General features: G+C 34.7%; 1 protein-coding gene across 6 annotated transcripts in view; it reads left to right on the top strand.

Annotated features, from left to right (window-relative positions):
* LOC125050109 (protein 4.1 homolog) overlaps window positions 1-21487 on the top strand; it is a 65935-nt gene extending 44448 nt beyond the window's left edge. Inside the window, exons 6-19 of one of the 6 annotated variants that reach the window (XM_047649716.1) lie at window positions 915-1067; window positions 2117-2302; window positions 3695-3867; window positions 6668-6768; window positions 8177-8260; window positions 9280-9373; window positions 9506-9567; window positions 9813-15467; window positions 15602-15820; window positions 16275-16367; window positions 17881-17967; window positions 18514-18657; window positions 19293-19403; window positions 19901-21487. In XM_047649716.1, coding sequence (XP_047505672.1) covers window positions 915-1067; window positions 2117-2302; window positions 3695-3867; window positions 6668-6768; window positions 8177-8260; window positions 9280-9373; window positions 9506-9567; window positions 9813-15467; window positions 15602-15820; window positions 16275-16367; window positions 17881-17967; window positions 18514-18657; window positions 19293-19403; window positions 19901-19972 — 7234 coding nt within the window. In that variant the 3' untranslated portion in view covers window positions 19973-21487. Of the gene's footprint in view, window positions 1-914; window positions 1068-2116; window positions 2303-3694; window positions 3868-6023; window positions 6133-6667; window positions 6769-8176; window positions 8261-9279; window positions 9374-9505; window positions 9568-9812; window positions 15468-15601; window positions 15821-16274; window positions 16368-17880; window positions 17968-18513; window positions 18658-19292; window positions 19404-19900 lie in introns of those variants that run through there. The other 5 variants (XM_047649718.1, XM_047649717.1, XM_047649719.1 and 2 more) reach the window with 5 other exon arrangements.
* Window positions 21488-22157: the final 670 nt, after the last annotated feature.

Below are 22157 nucleotides of genomic sequence, written 5' to 3'. Positions count from 1 at the left end.
AGTATTTATTTAGTTAGGATGACTCCATCACGATAGAAAAAGGTGTCTTCAGGCAATGTTCAATTGAATATAAACATATATTCATATATTTCAATCTCAATTCAGCGAGTTTGTCAGGTTTCAGCTGTAAAGAAAATATAATTATTTATATTATATGAATTAGTTAACGTATTTAAACTAAATTTGTACAATTTGAAGGAAATAATTTTTATTATGATTTTCGAGTAATAAGTTGATTTGTAATATCTTTTGCAAAGAGTTTTATATCAGGAATTAACTTCGATATAAGTATTTATTTTTAATAAACAAATTTGTGAACAATTTATATTTATAAAACCGAATCAAAATTTGACGGAAACGTTTAAAAATAATAAGTGTCAACTATCATAGCACCAGAAAACTTTGTTTAAATATATCAAAATAATAGTTTTATATATATTAAGAAATAATAGCTTATTGTGATTGATGAATTATTGAAAATAATTTTATATTTTATTTATTTTTATAGAAACATCTGTTAAAGAAAGTTTGACAGTTAAATTTAAAAAAAAGTTCAAGGTAGGCCCCCAGGTCTCGGCAGCTGCTGTTACAAATGCATGGATTTACCTTTGATTATAAAATTTAAGTTGATTGGAATGAAGATACTTATTTATACAATAATTATTAGTACTAATAAACATATAACAATACAGTATAACAGTCTAATAAACTTTTTGACTAATCTTTGAATTATATTTTGAGTTTTTCCTTTAGTCGTAAATATTATATTTAAAAAGTTACAGTGTTTGTTACTATTAAGAACATTAACATAGATTGTATGTTGGAAATGTTCTCACGAATGTGAGAACATTTGATTTATATATGAGGAATTCTGAATAGAATTCCTGTCAAATTGTAATTACGACTATTTACAGAGGTCAAACCCCAGCCGAAGCCGAGCTGAACTACCTAGAGAACGCAAAGAAGTTGGCAATGTATGGAGTAGATTTGCACCCAGCGAAAGATTCTGAGAATGTTGATATTACCCTGGGTGTCTGCTCGTCCGGTCTCCTGGTGTATAGAGACAAGTGAGTAATAATATTATAGACACTTCATCAGAAACTTCTTCAGAGATATACTATATGATATATGATGAGATGCGCTATAACCTTAATCCTTGGCCTCAGATTGCGTCCATTTCTTTGATCATTTTTATATCAAAGACAAGTAAAAGGCCGGCAACGCACTCGCGAGCCCTCTGGCATTGAGAGTGTTCATATCACTTAACATCAGGTGAGCCTTCTGCCCGTTTGCCCCCTGTTCTATAAAAAAAAAGTAGTTAGATCTTTGGATTTATGACATGCCGGTTTTCTCACGATGTTTTCCTTCTAGTAAGTGTTAGATGTGCATATAGATAGAAATACTACTTAAGTAACTACGGCCTTAAGTATGAGAGTCGCACGCTGATGCCGCTGGGCCAACACTGCTTTTATTTTAATTTTAATATTTTATATATGATAAGCTTAAAATAAACAAACGAATAAACATTAAAATAATTTAAAAGTATTATATAGCTAACATTTTATTGGACTTTCCTAGATTGCAAATAGAGGAAAATAAATATTAAAATTGTATAAATTAGAATATTATACCATCGAGCATATAAAGGATAATTTTTCTTCTTCAATTAAAATATTAATATTCAAATATTAATCTATATATGTATAAGAAAAATGGTCTTCGTTTGAGGCTCCTTCACGACTAAACCACTGATCGTATCGACATGAAACTACTGCCATTCGATGCGAAATTTTTCCTAGATGGTTTATGGCTTTTAATTTCCAACGTTCCTTCATTTTTATTGCTGTTTAACTTTTATGAAAATTTATACATACGGACTTCACCGCGGAAACATTCGGGGAGGCTTCCTAGAACCTCAAAACGTCAACATCTGTTAAAAACTCGATTTTCGAAAATTTTCAAATTTCTTAGCGGGAAGTTAAAAAGAAGAATAATAAAAATATGAAAAAAATAATAAAATAATAATAATGAAACATAAAATTCTATTTATTTCCTATTTTTATTCCCCCAGCAAAGCGGGCGGGAAACGGCTAGTACTTAATAAAATAATTTACAGACTTCGTATCAATCGCTTCGCGTGGCCGAAGATTCTCAAGATCAGCTACAAACGCCACAACTTCTATGTGAAGTTGCGTCCGGGTGAATTCGAGCAATTCGAATCTACCGTCGGCTTCAAACTAGCCAACCATCGCGCTGCAAAGAAATTGTGGAAGACCTGCGTGGAACATCATACGTTCTTCAGGTGATTTATTAATACCTATATATAATTATATATAATTGAATAATTACGTGTCTTGCTTATACTAGTGGGCGAGACATGTTCTATACACGTCTTAAATAAATATATTTATTTATTTATTGGAAACTAAACAGATACATCACTATATAGAAAAAATAAAAATAAATGTAAACATAAAATAAATAGACATATTGGACATATCCTCGAAAAAAGTTTCACTAATAAAAAATACAATACAAAGTAAGACAAGGCAAAACATGACAGCAAAATTTGACACTAAACTAGCAGCTACAAAAACAAAAAAACAAGGACGACACAAAGCTTAAGATATTAAGAGTTTTAACTTATTCTTAAATGAAGTAGAGGAGTGCGAAAAGGGGTCGATGTTAGTGATGGAATCCAAGGTGGAACACATCTTGTGAAGAGGCTCACAAATTATAAAAAATAATATCTGTAAATGAGAATGCTTTAGTTCTCGAATCCACTAGAAAACACAAAAAAAGGACTGCTGTGTAGTAGTATTGTCTTTGATTAACATAACCCTTATTACACATTTAAAGAAAAACGCTTTTTACCGGATTGAAGTTATGTATTATTATAAATTTACAACTATTTGACATAATTTTAAATTTGTCCGACCACGGGTCCTAAAATCGGGTTTTTGCCAAAACCTCCATCTTTTAGTCGATACCAACTCCGGGGAAATAAATACAGATAATGCAACTTTCTCTGCAGCTGTGATACTTTTTGACATTCAACATCTTTTGTCTTCAGTCACCGTGACCACACACGCTGTAAAGCACGCGAAACGTCGGATAAATTTAAAATTATGTCAAATAGTTGTAAATTTATAATAATACATAACTTCAATCCGGTAAAAAGCTATTTTCTTTAAATGCTGTATAGTAGATAAATTACAATTAAGCACAGAAGATTTATATATATAAAGATTTCAGTTATTGCGTTCATTCTTGGGTTTATTAATGCATTGTGTACTGTCTACAATAAATTGATAGAACAAGTTCCGTTAAGTATGTATGTCTACAAAATTATGTTAAAACCCATTGGCATTTTTTAATACTTATAATTCTACTGTAATCTAGTCTATTTAGAACTTTACATGGGAAATGTCAGAGACATTTCTTTGTGTTTATTTGGTTTTTCAAGTTTAATGAATCCAACCTAGTAGGTACCTTAGATATGTTACTACCATGTCAAGCATGCATGGTAGCTATTACTTTAAATTTGCACAAATACCCTTAGTTTAGAATGCCCCATTCAAGTATATTAAGGTTTTTGGCAAATAGGTTGGTCAACATTACTTCATATACATATCGTTATTGTTAGTTGAGTATGACAGGTTAGATGCAGAAGATTTATGTATAATGTTTACAGGCTAACAAGCCCCGAGCCACCACCGCGCAGTACACTATTCCCGCGTTTCGGTTCACGGGTCAGCTTCCCTGGTCGCACGCACTACCAGTCAAGGAATGCCACACTGTCCCGTCCACCGCCCAACTTTGACAGATCCTTCTCCACTAGAGGGCTCACGTCGCGTAGTACTATGGGTGAGTACCATTTTCATATAACCCTGATTTTTCATAGGTTTTCCTTTTGACTTTAAGCACACATATTGGAGAGTCAGAAAGTGGATTAGACTTGATAGGATTTCGATTCGATTTCGTTCAGTTGTCCCACAAAATAATTTTTCATTAATGGAGAAATTTATTCTCTAATGTTTATCTATGCTATTATGAAAATTTTAATGATAATAATAAGTCATATAATGTACATTATAATGACACAAAACAGGAGATAAAATAAAATAAGATAGGATGTATATGGTTAGACGGCTGTGATATCTGTGATATCAATTATCTCTCTCTATGCGTTTTTGCGTTTTCTACAAAGGGTACAATGGATAGTGTTCTGAAGAGTTGGTTGGGTTGATTCCTCCTGTCTCGTTTCATCATCAAGCCGTATTAACTCCAGATCTCACCCGCATCACCTTGACGACGGAAAGCCTTCCACAGTCCGCTTCACTATGCATTTTCTTTTGCGAACTAGCGAACTGTAGAATACGACGAGAATAGATACGACCTCAAATTCTTTAAAAAGAGAGTATACTCCTCCCTCAAAGACCAGCAACACAACCACCTTAAATGGGTGTCAATGGGGTGCGATAACTTCGCTTTATGAGCGTCCCGTAGGCGTTTGCGTATCCCTAAAATATATTATGTAATACTTGCGGTAAGTACAGTGGCGTAACTATACCACCTGGGACCCGTGGCAAATTGTTTTGATGGGGCCCTATTAGTAAAAATCGATACGTTATACTCAGTTTAATTTTAATAAACTTCGAGATTTTCAGCGTATTCAATTACACGTTGTATATGTCCCACTAATGGCCATAGGCCTCCTCTCTTAGGCCAGAGGGAATGGTCTGTAGTCACCGCGCTAACCCAATGCGTATTGGAGACTTCACAGTCATCCATAGAACATAATATCTCTTGGGCTGCGGCCCTCTTGGGTCAGGGGCCCGTGGCATTTTGCCAGCTCTGCCACCCTATTGTTACGCTACTAGGTAACTACCTGTATTATATTCAGATCCTTTGATGAACGAATCGTAAATAAAAGCGAAATTATCGTTTAGACCGTTGCTGCAATTTTCAACACTAATTGGTATTGATCCCACCATTTAACCCATGACTGTTGATTTTCGCGCCAATTGAGCTGTCACCGCGCCAGACTGCATTGGACGGTGACACTAGCATCATAATTATATTTTTATCACTTATCTCATAAGTGAATCACTGTTTGAGGAAAATTTTCCTCAGTTTTATGTGCAATGATTATTTCTTAAGAATCTCTGAGTAAACACGATTGATGTATAGTGGAAATTAAGATTTGAACATTTTTACAGGTGCAAAATTCAATTGAAAGTAAATTTGTGTTAATTACATTTTACGATATGAAATTATTTATTAATTTGTACAAGTTAATATATTTTTCACAAACCCGATCAAAAATTGTGTAGTCTTATAAGTATAAGATTGTTATAAAAGGGTTGGGAAGTTGTTTTTACTTAAAACGGTCTAACAATAATTAACGCATAATCTTACTTATAACCAATAAACTTGTCTATGGTAAAATAATAAGACCCAATTAACTATGTTAGACAGATCTAACCGGCATTATGAACCTAGCTTATTACCAAAACCAGTGGCGCGCTTTGGTCTCAGATTTATGTATCTGTATTGTGGTCATTTCCAACTTTTAATGTATAAGGCCGTTTCACTATATTTCCTGTTAATGCACACATAGAAAAATACATTGGTGCAGTCGTGATTCAAACGCAAGACCTTAAAATTGAGAGACGCAGTCTTAATCTACTTTTTTTTTCGTGGGGAATTGCATTACGCATACCCTCCCGCGGCATGGTTGACCTGATGGAGAAGGGTTATGTGGGACTCGATATTGTGCATACCCACTAAAACCCCACGGCACCACCAGTAACAGCGTAGCCTCTTCCGCTGAGCCACGCGATCAACCGGTCTACGGCCACGAATGATGTGGAATGGACCTTGGACTCTCGAGCTACTACACTGCTCCATCTAGATTCTAGCCTATTGGTGTATGAAACAATGTTTATATAATGAATGCAGCTTTCAAAGCATAACATCATACAATACGTAGGATTTATTTTTGTACTATTACCGAGTCAGTGTGTCAGTCAAGAGACGTGAGTCGGTAAAGACGGTTCGATTTTGTATTCGATTTTAAGTTGATTGTGAAAATGGTGTTTGACGATTGTTGGAATCCTCGTTGTACATGTGAGTTGGGTTCTTATAACTTTTGTTACCAGTACTCAAAGTTAAAAATATTTAAGGGTGTTTAAACAATTAATCAATATTTATCATTTTGTCTATTAGGGGGCTAAAGTAGGTTTTCATTGCCCTATATCCTTAAAGAACGAAATTTCTTAGGTATATTTAGATGTATATGATTAAATTTTCGGATTGCAATGGCTAGGACTTAAAGTATTTTTGGTTTTAGAGAGGTTTATGTTTTATTGAATTTTTTGTAGTAAGTTTAGGTATAATTTATAGGTCTGATGATTAGTTTAAAACTTATATATTTAGCGGTTTTACGTCGTTATAGTTCGACAGTAATAATGACAGTTATTATGAAAATTAAATGTAAAATTAGGTCGCATAACTGCCTCGTTCTTAGGGTTTTGTTTAAAGACTAAAGTTACATACATAAGAGTTAAGCTTTTATGAATCAGACAGATAAAAGTAACCGACTTTATTTAAGGAAATGTTTATAGATTATTTTTAAGGACTTATGCATTAAAAATAATTTCAGCTCTCTCATCTGGTGCGAAAGAAGATTCGATGCCGCCAGATGCTGCGAAGAGACACACGATGCCACCTCAACCAGCACCAAGACCTGCCATCACGGACAAGGTATAGTTATAATATTCAAGATTTTATTATAAATAAAATTAGCTTTTACGAATAAAAATAACTAAATTTATAATGTAAGTTATTGAGTACTTGTACGTACAGTACAGAAAAGGATGGCAATATCGAAGTAGCCATATTTTATTGGGTATATAATATACTAGTTAATCAATAAAATAATATTAAATTAATTCAATTTACGAGTCTTACATTTTAACATATTTTAGAATAAAAAATATAAGTTGTATAGTTTTGTTTTTTATAGTGTCTTAGAGAATTGAACCATAATACATTTTTATCGTGCATGTTTCATTTACACATAATAGTTAACTCTTTTGATGTACTAAAACTTTAAAAACTAAATATTTGTTTTTGATGTTAATTTATTTATCTTGACAGTTAACTAATACGATAGTTAATGGGATTAAATTATCTTAATTAAGAACGTTTATGAGGTAAAAGGCATAAATACTATCAAAAGTAAATATAAATAACTTGAGATTCCGTTGTTAGACCTCGAATTATAGAAAGACAATAAGCGCGTTAAAAAAATGCAAATGCTCTAACGCATAGAAATCGTGACAAAGTGGGCGATAATAACATCGATGTCTATCTGATAATAAGAGTAAGAACTGTCATGCTCGAAGGAGGAGCTACCGGCAACGCATTCGCGAGCCCTTAATAATAATAATTTTATTGCAAGAATATGATACAAAAATGTGTAAAGTGGTACAATCGTAAGTTCGCATATTCTGCCACACACAATGGCGCGCAAATTTGTCTTTAAAGGAATTTTACATTATTAGTCATATGAATTGGTCAGTTCTTATATTATTTGTATCGTACATATTATACGCTATTAAAATACAGTGTCTCACGCAAATAATCATTTATTGTATAATACACCAAGTCGATTTTTAAAGACTGTAGTCTGAAGATCTTTTAATTCTTTTGGTAAATTATTGTAAACCATAATGGCCATACAAAAGGTGTTTTTCCTAAACAGTTCCAGATTTTGACACAGCCAATTTCTCCCCATGTCTACTGCTTACTTCTACTTTGGCACTGAGTGTCCATGGGCGGAATCACTTAACATCAGATGAGGCTCCTGACCCCTGTTCTATAAATATTAAAGGTTCATAGTACGTTTTTGTATGAAATGACTTCCTAGTTATGGGGAATAATGTGTATTAAAATCGATGACGTCGATAATTTATACTTGATATTTCTCTGGTACTGTATACGACTTTTCATAGACAGGCTCGGAAATTGCTTCTACCGAGAAGGTATTTATAAAAGCATTTATAAAAACTGAGTTTAGTTTAAATAAAGACTAAATAATAATATAGCGTCGAAATAATTTGGATGTTATATTATGTACATCAAAAGAGTAATTAAATACGGGACGCAGCTCCGACGGCGTTCAGGCGGTACTGTCAGCGCATCATCAGCGAGTTCTCTCGAGGGAGAATACTTTGCGGACAGAGGGGACAAGGTTCCATACATACATACATTCATTTAGTTATCGTAGTATTTAAAAGGAAGGTGACTTATGTATGTAACGTGAAATTTTGTATTGGTGAATTGTTTATATAAGTCATCTTTTTTGAACGATTTTAGAATTTACAGGCCCTGGAGTGTAGTGTTTTGTTAAGTTGTTCTGTGGGCTTTTATGATTATGTTTTTTTTTCTATTTACTCGTTATTTTACAATTATTCACCTTTCAATTTCAATCAAAAATAACTATAGTCTTAAAAAAATATTAAAGTGTTTTAAAAATCTTATTTAAGTATTAAGTTTTGGTAGATTTTTCAGTCTCAATTTAATGTTTTTAGAACTAAATAATATAAATAATATTTGCTACTATATGTAGTTTTATCGTGTTATTTTGCACTTTTATTTAGTCTATAAATTGTAAGTAGTATTTCTTATAATTTGTGTTTTGTGTGCTTTGACAAGTAGTTAGAAGAATTGCACTTTTTTAGTACCTTCATTAATTATTAAAATAATCATTAATTGTGGATTTTATTAAACAAAATGTTAAAAAAAAAACATCTGTCTATAATTTTAGTGTGGCTTTATTCTTTAAATGAATGAATTAAATAAACATCGTTAGAGCTTATAAATGACGGTAAAAGGTAATGGTTTTTAAAATTTGCGTGAAAGCTACATCTGAAACAAAACAGGGTTTTATGAATTTCTTAATGGAAGTACGATATATTAGTTAGTAAATGTGATTTTAAATTAGGGTAAGCTTGATAAGTAAGCAAATCTTTTAGCAGATTCTTTTAAGTAATTTACACCTTTATTGAAATTTTAACGAATTTCTGGTCTAATAAAAATACCATAAATTGGATAATAATTGCGATAGCTAAACTAATTTGTATGGAAATGGCTACGAAAATCACTGAGCTTATGTCATTCCCACAAAATTGGTTTGAACATATTTGAAAATATAATTAACGAAGGCAACAGATAGATGTTATTGTAAAAATGTTTTATTTTTAATTCCAGAAACCGCCGCCGGGTGCCGTTAAAGTAATGCCGACAGCGCCACCAGATAAAAAAGAAGAAAAGAAATTGGAATCAAAGAAACCAGCTGAAAACGGTAAATTTGGTGATTCAATCAGTGTTTGGATAGTTTTGTGAAAATGCATAATATTTTCAAATGCGTAATGTCGACTTTCATTTACTTTAATAATTAAGCGATTTTTATATTTGTTTTTATTTTATATTTCAGGTACAGATACCACCAGCGAGCCTGGTAATGCGAATAATCTTGAAACTTCGCCGAAAAAGAAGGTAATTACAAATGAGTTACACTAAATACTTGTTTTATACGTTTGAATGGTAGATTCACATTTCAAAACGCGAAATAGATATTTGTGGTGATTACAAATGTTGTAAATATTCTTGTTATTGTGCAAAGCATGGACGCATACAATGTTTAGTTTGCACTTGTTTGTAGAACAACACGAAGCAGTTATTTTTTTATTTATTAATTTTTGTTTTTTTGTTTCTCCTCACCCTCTTTCCTTACCAATCAGGGAGGATTTGGCTTATTCGCTAAAAAGGAAAAATCACCCAAGGAGGAGAAGTCTCCAAAAGAAAAGTCACCTAAAATCAAAGAGAAATCTCCTAAAGAAAAGTCTCCAAAAGACAAAGACAAGAAAATTAAAGATCCTAAAGCAAAGATTGCTGTGCTTAATACGTCCAACGATAGCTCTAACCTTGATAGTTCAGTCGATAAGAGTCCAAAGAAAGAAGATAAGCCGAGCTTTACTAAACCATACGAGTATACTGACACTGAGAAAAGTCCTACGCGTAAGCCGTTTATTCAAGGGGCATTTAGTTATGAAAGGGAACCAATATCTGATGAGAAACAGAGGGGTTTGGATGACAGTCAAAGCCCAGGCACAAGGAAAGCAGGATTAGCGTTCAATTATGCACCAGGAGAAGACAAGAGGGTCGCAGAGAGTGCAGAGAAACGTAAAACACCAGAGGATCCAAGTAAATTGAAGACGCCTGGTCTGGATTACGTGGAATCTGCGGGTCTCAAAGAAATAGCCAAGAAACCGAGGTCTAATGTTATTGACCCGACACTGGCTCTGCTCGAAGCGGAAAGAGCTCAACATGAAGTACCAGTTGCGGCCGCAGTCCCTGTTTCGGCTGCCAAGCTTGACAATGAAATTCAGGTTGTAATTATAACGGGTCGGTATAACGCCAAGACTAAAAAACTAGATGACGCTAATGGTACTGTTTTGGTAACTAAAGGTACAATAAATAAAGCCACAGGCAAAATAACAACTGAGAGCGAAGTTATTAATATGAAATCGGGTCAAGTAAGTTTTACGGATCCTGCCACCGGTAAGCAAGAGGTCAAGAACGGCCATGTAGATTCAAAGACCGGACACATTCTATTTACTTCAGGTGTTATTGATCCTAAAACAGGAAAGATGGATCCTACCTTAGCCCAACAGTATTGTTTCGTCGAAAAGGCCGAAGATAAAGTAGGTTCTAAACCCGGCAGAGAAGTTGACTTAGTCGTGATCACAGGAAAATATGACGGAAAACACAAAAAACTCGACGCAAGTCATGGACACGTAGAAGTGTCTAAAGCTATTGTTTCGCCAGATGGAATTGTAACTTCCAACTATGGTATTATAGATACAAGGACTGGAAAGATCGATTATAAAGACCCGAAAACAGGAAAACAAGATCCGAAACAGGCATATGTTGATAACAAAACTGGTAATCTTCTTGTTACCACGGGTATATTAGATCCCAAGTCAGGGAAAGTGGATTCATCTCTTGGCCAGCAATACAGCATTGTTGAAAAAGACGCGACTAAAGCAAACAGAGAAGTAAGACTAGTCGTCATCACAAGCAAGTATGATTTGAAGAATAAGAAGCTTGATCCTTCATTTGCTCATGTTGATTCCATTAAAGGAGTCCTCAGTGGTGCTGACGGTAAAATATATACCGAATACGGTGTTATTGATCCAAGGACCGGTAACATACAGGTGACCGATGCAAAAACCGGTAACCAAGAATTAAAACAAGCGCAGGTTGACCCTAAAACAGGTAATATCCTCCTGTTATCTGGAGTTGTAGATCCTAGAACAGGCAAATTAGATACTTCATTGGGACAACAATACAGTATCGTAGATAAACCCACAAGCACCTTTGCTACAATCCCTGGACGAGAAGTGCAAGTAGTTGCCATTACTGGCAAATACGACAGCAAGGCCAAGAAATTGGATAATCCTAATGGTTTTATTGAAACATCTCAAGCTATAATTAGCGACAAAGATGGAAAAGTGCACACAAACTTTGGAGTGCTAGATCCTAATTCTGGTAAAATCTATTTAACAGATCCTAAAACTGGCAAACGTGATTCAAAGCAAGCCACGATTGATGCAAAAACTGGCAGTTTTATTCTAACCTCGAGTGTTATAGATCCGAAAACTGGCAAAACGGATTCTTCGTTAGCGCAACAATTAACTGTTGTGGACAAAGATGCTCCTAAAGGCATACCAGAGCGATACATGAATTTAGTAATTATTACATCAAAGTATGATCCTAAAACTAAGAAACTTGACCTCACGAATGCTCGCGTTGACACAGTAGTTGGAAAACTAGGTGATGATGACAAAGTATACACTGATATCGGAGTCATTGATCCTGCTTCTGGTCAAATAACCACAACTGATCCAGTTACAGGCAAACAAGAAATAAAAAAATCTGTCCTCGATTCTAAAACGGGTAATATGTTGCTCACTTCAGGCGTTATTGATCCCAATACTAAATTAGTTGATCCTACGCTAGGGCAACAATATACACTTGTAAGTAAACCGAAAGATACTTTTGGATCTGTTCAAGGCAAAGAAATACAACTGGTAGTAATAACTAGCAAGTATGATCCTAAATATAAGAGATTAGATACACCTAATGGGCACGTTGAAACATCTCGAGGCGTTATTGCTGCTGATGGCAGAATTCATAGTAACTTTGGCATAATTGACCCGAAGACTGGTAAAATTGAACAAACAGATCCTTTAACTGGAAACTTAGAGGTTAGAAATGCTGTGGCTGATCCTAAAACCGGGAATCTTATATTAACTGGTAGTGTAGTGGATCCAAAATCCGGTAAGGTTGATACATCGCTTGCCCAACAATTCAGTATCATTGATAAAGATATTAAACCGGTAGAAAGAGAAATTCATCTTGTTATTATAACTACTAAATATGATCCACGAACGAAGAAGATTGATCCAACTCAAGCACAAATTGACACAATTTCAGGAACTGTCGGTGCTGATGGTAAAATACATACAGAATCATGCATTATCGACCCTGCTTCTGGTGAAATAACAATTAAAGATCTCAAGTCTGGCAAACAAGAAATTAAGAAAGCTCAGCTCGACCCGACCACCGGACATATGCTAATTACCAGTAATGTTGTTGACCCTAAGACGGGAAAAATTGATCCTAGCTTAGCACAACAATATAGTATTGTGAACAAACCTGTAGTACAGCACACCAAGCCTCCATCAAAGGGTGAAATAAGAATAGTCATTGTTACAAATAGGTTTGATCCAAAAACAAAATCTGTGGATGCTGGCACTGGAACAATAGATGCTTCTAAAGGTTTTGTAAGTGTTGAAGATGGAAAAATACATACTGATTTCGGTATCATTGATCCTAAATCAGGCCAAATTTTATACAAAGATCCAGTAACTGGCAAGCAAGACTTGAAGAAGGCGGAAGTTGATCCTAAAACGGGCACTATTACAGTTACAACGTCTGTTATTGATCCCAAAACGGGTAAAGTAGATCCTACATTTGCTCAACAATATACGATCATCGATAAACAGAATATTTTGGCTAAAGCAACGCCAGTATCTCAAAGAGGTAGTGTTTCTCCACCAAGGATTCCAACTCCTGTTAAAACACCCACCACTACTCCGGTGCAAACTCCTCTACAGTCTCCTGTTCGTCCATCTGCGCCAGTAATAAATCAATATCAAAAGGCGTCGCCTGTTCAAGGAGTTGCTCCGACCAAACCTACTACAGCGCCACCGGCACCACCTAAAAAGAAGATTGTAAAAATCATGGTGATATTTACAAGAGTTGACCCAAAGACAAAGAAACCAGATTTCTTCAATGCCGAGGTGGAACATTTAACTGGAGTTCTCGATCCCAGTGGCTTTATTGAAACTAAATACGGTGTAATTGATTCCAACAAAGGTAGTATAATTGTTACAGATCCCTCTGGACAAAAACAAACTAAAGATGGAACAATTCTTTCAGAAACGGGACAAATTTTCATAAATTCTGGTGCTATCGATCCTAAAACTGGTAAAATTGATCCCAATCTTGGAATGATCGTAAGTGTGGCTAAACAAGATGACCCTGTTGTTGACATAACAACTATAACCGGACCTTATGATCCGAAAACGGGTAAAGTTAAAATTGATGAAGGAATAGTAGAGCACACTAAAGGTAAGGTTGATGCTGAAACTGGCAACATCTCCACCAAATATGGTGTTATCGATCCATCAAATGGAGTCATCTTCGTATCTGATACAACTGGAACGCAGGACGCAAAATCTATAACTATAGATGAAAATAATGGACAGATAACTATTGTTGGAGTATTTGATCCTAAAACTGGTAAGGTTAATCCAAACCATGCGCAGTTACTTGTTGTCGGTAGCCATATTGATCCAGTTGTTGAAGTTACCTCCTTCGTCGGTAAACTTGATACTAAAAAAGGTGTTATTGAACCAAAGAACTCTCTTATTGAAAGCAGTACAGGTCAGATCAATCCTGACAATAATATAATAAATACTAAATATGGACAAATAGATCTGGTTAAAGGAACTGTTACTTATAACGATCCTAAGACTGGTAAATTCGAAAGTAAAGAGCTTAAAGTTGATCCTCTCACTGGACAGTTCTTGCTCCGAACAGGACAAATCAATCCTAAATCTGGTAAGCCCGATAAAGACATCGGCAGGTTAATGTGTCTGAGAATCATCCAAACTAAAGTCGATCCTGTTACTGGTAAACAAATCGTCTCGAACGATCCTAAAAACGTTAAAGTTGACCCGAAAACTAACCAGATTTGGATAGCTGGACCTAAAGACCCCAAAACTGGCGAAACTCTGTATACAGCTGGTCAAATTGACCCCAACACCGGCTATATTATTACTATCTATGGTAGATTAGACCCTAAAACAGGAACAATCTCTCGAGCAACAGATGTTGAAAAATCCCTCATCAAAGTCGACCCGGTTAATGGTCAGGTTTACACCGCTACTGGCGATGTCGATGACAATAACGAACCTTTGTACTCTGCCTCACAAGTTGATCCTGGAACTGGCGAAATTTACACTAAGTTAGGTAAAATCGATCCTAGAACAGGTAAACTGATAATCGTCAAAATCTATATTATTACTCAAAAGGATGATAAGGGCAGAGTCAAGGAAGTCGATCCGAAGGAATGCACTATCGATGAAACCACTGGCAGAATCATCACAACGAAGACTGTATATGTGTATCAGATAATTGATCCAATCACAGGAGAAACAATTGATGTCGATCCCGACGACCCAAGGCTGAAGGGAGCTAGAACGACTGTCACTCAAACTATGACCCTATCTGGCAAGATCGACCCTGTCACTGGAAGAATAAAGACGGAATATGGAGACATTGACCCAGACACGGGTGATATTGACCCGAGTACCGCAGTCCGAGATCCCGTTACCGGCCAATTGATATTACACTACTCGCAAATTGACCCGTCGCATTTCGAAGACAAGAGTGGAAACTACACGATCGAGAAGGAAACGCAAGACCTCCCAGCAAATATCGACATACAAACAGTAAACACGCACAAATTCTCTACCTTTGGCAAAGACGAAAGCCCCGCTCGAGGTGACGAGCCCAAGACATTCACTGAATACACGACAAGCGAGCACATACGACACCAAGGCTACGTGTCATCCTCAACCCCAGTCTCCTCTAAGATCCCGATTTCACAGCGCTCCAAAAAGACTCCAACACCACCTGTAGTCGTCAAGACAACTACCAAACAGCTTCTAACGAAGAACGAGGACGGCGTCACGCATAACGTCGAACAAGAGGTGGAGAATCTTGGCACGGGCGAAGTGACATTCTCGACTCACACAAACAAGGTTCGTGTTTAGATTTGTACAGCCTAACGGGCATCGAGACGCCATTTTTTTTCCTAATTTTGTGTTCATTTTTTATTTAACACGCTTTAGTGTTAGCTAGTTGTATATAGTAAGCATGCTAGTCTAACATTTAGGCGGACAACGTTGAGTCGATGGAGGGGCGAAGTCCTTACGTGACGGCGCGCGCCGTGACCACAAGGACGGCTATGACCCATCATGACCTGGACACCAAGGCGAAAACCCAGCAGATGGAAGAAAAAACGGTTGCTCATACGCTGACATCGTCAGCCACTCGCCAGGAGCAACGAGTAGTGACGCAACAAGTCAAAACCACTGTTACTACGGGCGATCAGGTAAACCTTTGGCAAATCATTCCCATTAGCACGTTTGGTTAATTTAAATTTTTGTTCGCATATGGCAGCTTTTGATTGCGCTGAGCTTATTTTTGACGATATTATTAAAATTTTAATGTAAACAGAAATAATTATTTATCACAGCAGTCATATAATGCACGTATTATGTTCTAATTTTATTTTTCTCTTCTTTCCAAATCCTTGGCCGTCCATAACTCGCATGGTGTGAACATCGCATTTGACCTAAATCGACGCCATCTTAAACGGAACATTGGATTGTTATAATTTATTCCATTTACCTAAAAAATACTAAAACGCCCCCTCTGGGTCAAATACTTTTTGTTAAAACGTACATAATCCTACCATGTTGGTACTCCATATCATTAAATGCACACTCATGTACTGAACACCACACAATGAACCACCATGCCATAACCACGGATCATGATAACAGTTGACTAGACACGGCTCTGAATCATCTCTGAGTAGCGGCGACTCAGGCACTCCCATAGACTTCGATGGCGGAGAAGGACATTACTATGTGACGGTATGTATACTAACGAAAAACATTGTTTCAGGTTCCTAATACTCATTACTATTAAGGTCTTAGAGTTTATACTAGGAAAAAATTAACACGAGGTACATTTAATGGAAATATTAATTTCTACTAGAGTCGAGTCAGAGAATCGTCATCGGTTTTGAGGATTTGCACTGCTAGTAGTAATATAATATTATAGTAGTTTAAAAAAAAAATAAAAAAAAATTTATAGTTGTTAGTTATTTATAGTTATGCCTTATATTATTTCTAGGAAACATTTTTTTAGTTTAATAAAAATAATTAACAACTATAATAAAAAATAGGGGTTGAACATTGTATGTATTTTTGTATGCTGTATCATAAAAAAATATAATACAAAAAAAATTGTCTAAAAAATAAAAATAAAATGTTGGGGTGGACAACCCTTATCACTTAGGGATATGAAAAATAGATAGTAGCCGATTCTCAGACCTACTGAAACTAAAATTTGATAAAAATCGGTCAAACCGTTTCGGAGGAGTATGGTTACTAACATTGTGACTCGAGAATTTTATATAAGTATAAGATTATGAAAAGTATTTTTGTGAATAAATGCAATGACGCGTAGCACATAACAATTATATTTGTAGGACGATGGTCAACAATCAGTGTTGGCGATTTTCATTGATTGGTATTCTATTGTTTAATATATTTATAATAATTAAAGGTTTGAGTTTGAAAATTGGATGTTATTTTATGAAAATACAATTTAGTTTGAGTTATGACCCTATGAGATTTGATACTGTTTATAATTTTGAGCAGGTATTATGTCAAGATTTGAAGGTAAAGTTTCATGTTTTGTGTGCATGACGTCGGCATGACGAGCATGTGATTTAGTATGTGTGTGTGGTCAAGTACCCCTTGATACAGAGTAGAAATTGTATTAGACAATTCACCTTAATGTTGTGCGTTAATTACGAATTAATATTACAGGTAGGTATATAAACTTTGTAAACGAGTAATAAAAGTATATTATAATTCTCTAAGCATGATTAAATAGCAAGAATATAGTTATTCAGCCATTCTTTCATAGCTAATTTAAATTAGGATATAGGAGTTTAAAATTGTTTAGTAGTTTATCGTAAATTATATAATTTACATTTATATATTCCACATGAACAGAACATTTCCTTAGCTGCTCAATGTATATAAGTATCTAAAAATCTTACATCGTCCAAACGCAATACACACCATTTATTTTATTATGCGCAATTTCGTTTGATTGTTATTAGTAATTGTTAAAATTCAATCAGAGATTATCATTCTATCGTTTTATATCTAGAGAATTGGTAGATATGTATCATAATTCTAATGTTTCTACTAGATGAACAGGCGTTTTTAATAAGCGAAGCTATACAATTCAATATATTATAGACGAAATGCTCAGTATATTAAAACAGATTTATTTAAATCTGGTAATATATTCTACTATAATAGTACTCCTATGATAATACTACTTTATTATTAATTATTATAATTTTAGGAGCCTGGCGCTTACCGCACTACTACAACTTCGACGGCGATGGGCAATGCTCCCTTCGGTAGCATGGTGCAAAGCGCTACCACTAAGGTAGGAATTAGGTCTATTATAAGAGAAGCAGTTGGGTTACCACTACTATTCAACAATGGCGGAACTTGTCAAAAGTACATGAATTAGGGAGATATACAGGGGCAATAATTTTTAACCTGAATATATATATTTTTTAATTTAGTGTGTTTTAATTTCATTGCTAACAGACAGGGGCCGTTCAAGATTTACTGTAATTTGTTTCCCTCCTCTTGTCACCAAAAGTAAACAAAGTTCTCAAAAATAATAGTACATAAACTTATTAGTTTTTTGTAGGAATTACAGCTGAATCATGTTATCATTTATGACATCACCTAAGATATTTTACCAATAAAATTTATCGGAAGTTCAATACAGACGTACAGTACAGTAAGACGCACGCAGTTTTTGTAGCCACGTGATCATTTCTTTGCCGATATTTAGTTCGAAATAACGTCCAAAAATCTTTTGAACCTCGCTAAAACGGACACAGTACGGTTGTACCTCAATAAATCATTATCAATGTTATGTTTCTTTGGCAGCGATATAATCATTGAGGTCGTATTACAGAGCAGCGTAGGCCCGCAAGTGACGTCTTTCTCGCAAAGCCCTGAGCCAACGGTAGAAGAAGAAGAAGCTGAACAACTGGCGGGCGAGGAAGTGGTCTCTTCACAAACTATCAGCTCCAAGACACGTACCGTTGAGACTATTACTGTGAGTATAGTAAAATATTTAATAGAATTAGTTGATAAAATATTTGTTAGTTCAGTTCTGAATTTGATGAATGCATCATTTGTGCTTTTTATTTTCAGTATAAACTCTGTATGACTGTAAATATTTACATTATAATTATTTTTTTAAATATAGTTTGATAGAAGACATTTAAAAAACAGTAGACATATTAATATTTTCTCGGTTAATACAAATAGAAATCAGTTTTCTCGTATCGCCCCTATACATTTGTGCCCAGAGTGCAAATTGACATTTTTAATAAAACAAAGGCCTACAAATATTATATACAAAATAATAGATGAAGAAACAGTCACAATTGCACATAAACGTGTAATCTGTGCGTAAGACACAGCAATATTTATAAGTATTATATTTTACTAGGCCCTTCATGGAAATTCTTTATGAATTATTATACATTTTTTGGGTTATATACAGGTTTTGTAATTTTTTTATAAAAGCTGTCGGCTACCTTAATATAATAAAAAACTAATCATAACCAGTATTTTCTTAAACGTACGAGATGATATTGAGTTATGACATGAATGATATTGTTGTTGTCACAAATCGATAATTTATGGATTACCATCAAAATTACAAGAAAATTAATTTTATTCCAGTACAAGACAGAGCGTAATGGAGTAGTGGAGACGCGAGTGGAACAGAAGATCACTATACAATCTGATGGCGATCCTATTGATCACGATCGGGCATTGGCTGAGGCTATTCAGGTAAACCAATATTTACCAACAAATTATATATTTAAACAAATATTCTGGTTTGTTTGCGTTATCTGTGCTTTATGACGTTATAGTGGAGCCAAAGTATCAAATCAGTTTTCTATTAACAATAAAATTGCTTTAAACGCTCCCTGTTCAAGTATTACGAAACGAATTTTGGGAGCCCCCCCCCCCTATTAGTAAAACGTTACGATACGGGGCGGGAATTGAATTACGCGTTATAATGGTAACTTTTAGGTATAAAGAGTCACTAGGTGGTCACGAAACGTTTTACTATACTTGGGTACAGAAAAACGTTATGGCGCGTTACATGGGGAGGGGGGTTAATTATCTCCTAAAATTGCGTGACGGAATACTTGAACGCTTCCTAATACCAAGGTACATCAGCGCTACGTATACAAATCAAAATATTATTAAAGAAGTTACAGAGTACGGTTACTGGATCTGACACATAAATTAGATTATATTATTTTTTTTTGTATTTTTAGGAAGCCACAGCGATGAACCCCGATATGACGGTCGAGAAAATTGAAATCCAACAACAGAGCACACAGCCTTAATCGTGCTCACTTACCGTCTAACATTAAAATAAGACTCGATTCTGTATATGGAGGGTAACATCACTGCGAATATTATTATAAGTTATTTATAATTATAATCGTTTATAATTGTAATTTTTTATTATATCGATGTTTCGAAAACGCACTATAGATTATGCGATTGTAAAAATACATTAAGGTTAATTTGCAGCATTTTTAACGATTTTTAAGCTTAGGCTAAGACGGAACCTCGGCATGTTGCCATTTAAGTGTTCGTGTTGATATTCAATTTGTCGATTTAGCTTTAAAATATCACACGAGTTAAACCACCGTTATTTAGTGATAATTTCTCTCTAAAACCTGACTAAAATCGATAAAACCATGACATCTGACAGTTTTGACAGTTGGCGTTGACGGATGTTTTGGCGGGAATCCGAGTCGAGAGCTAAAGTGTTTTAAGATATTTATAACATGTTGCTATTACTGTTTCTATATTACACCATTTAGGTGCTATTTAGGTATTAGATATTAAATTCTGTCTTGTGTGTTTCTCAAGTTTGGGTTAAGGGCTTGTGCGGGAGTAAATTACGAGGCGATATGGCGTGGACTCGCTATTCGAGTTTATCTACTAAAATTACATAGAATTATGTATTAACGTGACATTGGAATTGGATTGGATAGACTTGGATAGATCTGGCATAAACTAAAGACTGATGCCATAGATATTGTTTTAAATCTTACTTGTTTTTTACTCCATTCGGCTTATCGTTGTTTAGGATCACTACAGGCACAAATTTACAATACGACCAATGCAAGAGATTATTATGCATCACCATGTTGTTTATACAGGACATTCCAATATACCTGGGTTTCACAAATTAGTACCTAGATCACTTATTTTCAACCTGTTAAACTTTTATGTTCTGTGCCAGAATTCTTATCACCTTAACCAAAATGACAATTGACAGCTGTCATAGTTCACAGAACATAAGACTTTAACGGTTTTTAGCTGGTATTGTACAATTATTACTACTTGGTAAACGCTAGATATATGTTTTTTTCTATAATTAAGTCTATGTTACGCTGATTGTGAATCAGGTTTATACTTTTTTAATTTGACATTTTATTGTTTTGTGACGTCATAGGGTTGAAGTGTTGCCATAATAATTTTTAGTGGCGGCTCTGTGACAGGCACAGTACAGTCGAAGGGAAAACCATTGTTCATTATTTATAATTTATGACAAATTGATTTTGTGCCCCGTCCCGAACGATCTCTAAGAAAACATTGTATTTTATTTTTTTTGCAAAATGTGCAATTATTTTGAAATATGGAAATTTAAATAATACTTCTTTATATTAAATTAACAAAATAATATATTGTTTTAATAGTAATTTTCTGCTCGACTGTACATATTGTCAACTTGTGTTGTCTTATATTTATTGAAGATGTTTATTTTTCTAAGAGTCCCAACTCCGGATGATTTTATATTGAGATAAAGTAATATAATGAAAACAATAAAATATGCTTTGTTTTAATACGACTTTTATTTACACAAACTAACAAAAACCGTGTGAATTTATTTACTCACTTTTCAAACTTACAGATTCAGCTCTGAAATCACTTGTGAACTTATTTTACGATTTGGTGTTATATTTGGAACTAAAATTCGACAGTCAAATCACTTACGCCTGAAAAAATGGCAGGGATTCAATAATGCTATTATTGTTTGAAGAAGTGGGGCGAGAAAAGCAGAATGTAAGAGTCTGGAAGAGGCCTTTGTCGGGACTGGCAAAATTAACTATGTTTTTAATTTAAAGAAAAGTAAACGAAATAAAGACTATATTTTTAATATCACTATAGGCGTTTAATATGTATGGACCGAGTTGTCCTATGACAATTGACGTGAATAAATATAAGACGAAACGAGGCGTTTCGTTATGATTGGATAAGCATAACATCGTAACGCGTGTCAACGTGTTCATTATTAACAAATCACATTCAAACGGAATGCATAATTAAATTATGGCGAAATAATTTGAAAGGAATTGTGAACAGAAAAATAAAATATCATTAAATATTTGAAAACCACCGTGGTTAGTAGTAATCGTCACTTAAACTGTTCATAAATCGTGTACGACTGTTAAGCTACAATTAAATATTTTTGTACAAAACTAATACAGCGTCTGTTGTCGACATTTTGTTGCG

The sequence above is a fragment of the Pieris napi genome, chromosome 6, assembly GCF_905475465.1.
Source record: "Pieris napi chromosome 6, ilPieNapi1.2, whole genome shotgun sequence".
Classification (NCBI taxonomy): Eukaryota; Metazoa; Arthropoda; class Insecta; order Lepidoptera; family Pieridae; genus Pieris; species Pieris napi.
The sequence above is the reverse complement of the archived record's forward strand: the minus strand, read 5'-3'. Positions and strand labels throughout refer to the sequence as shown.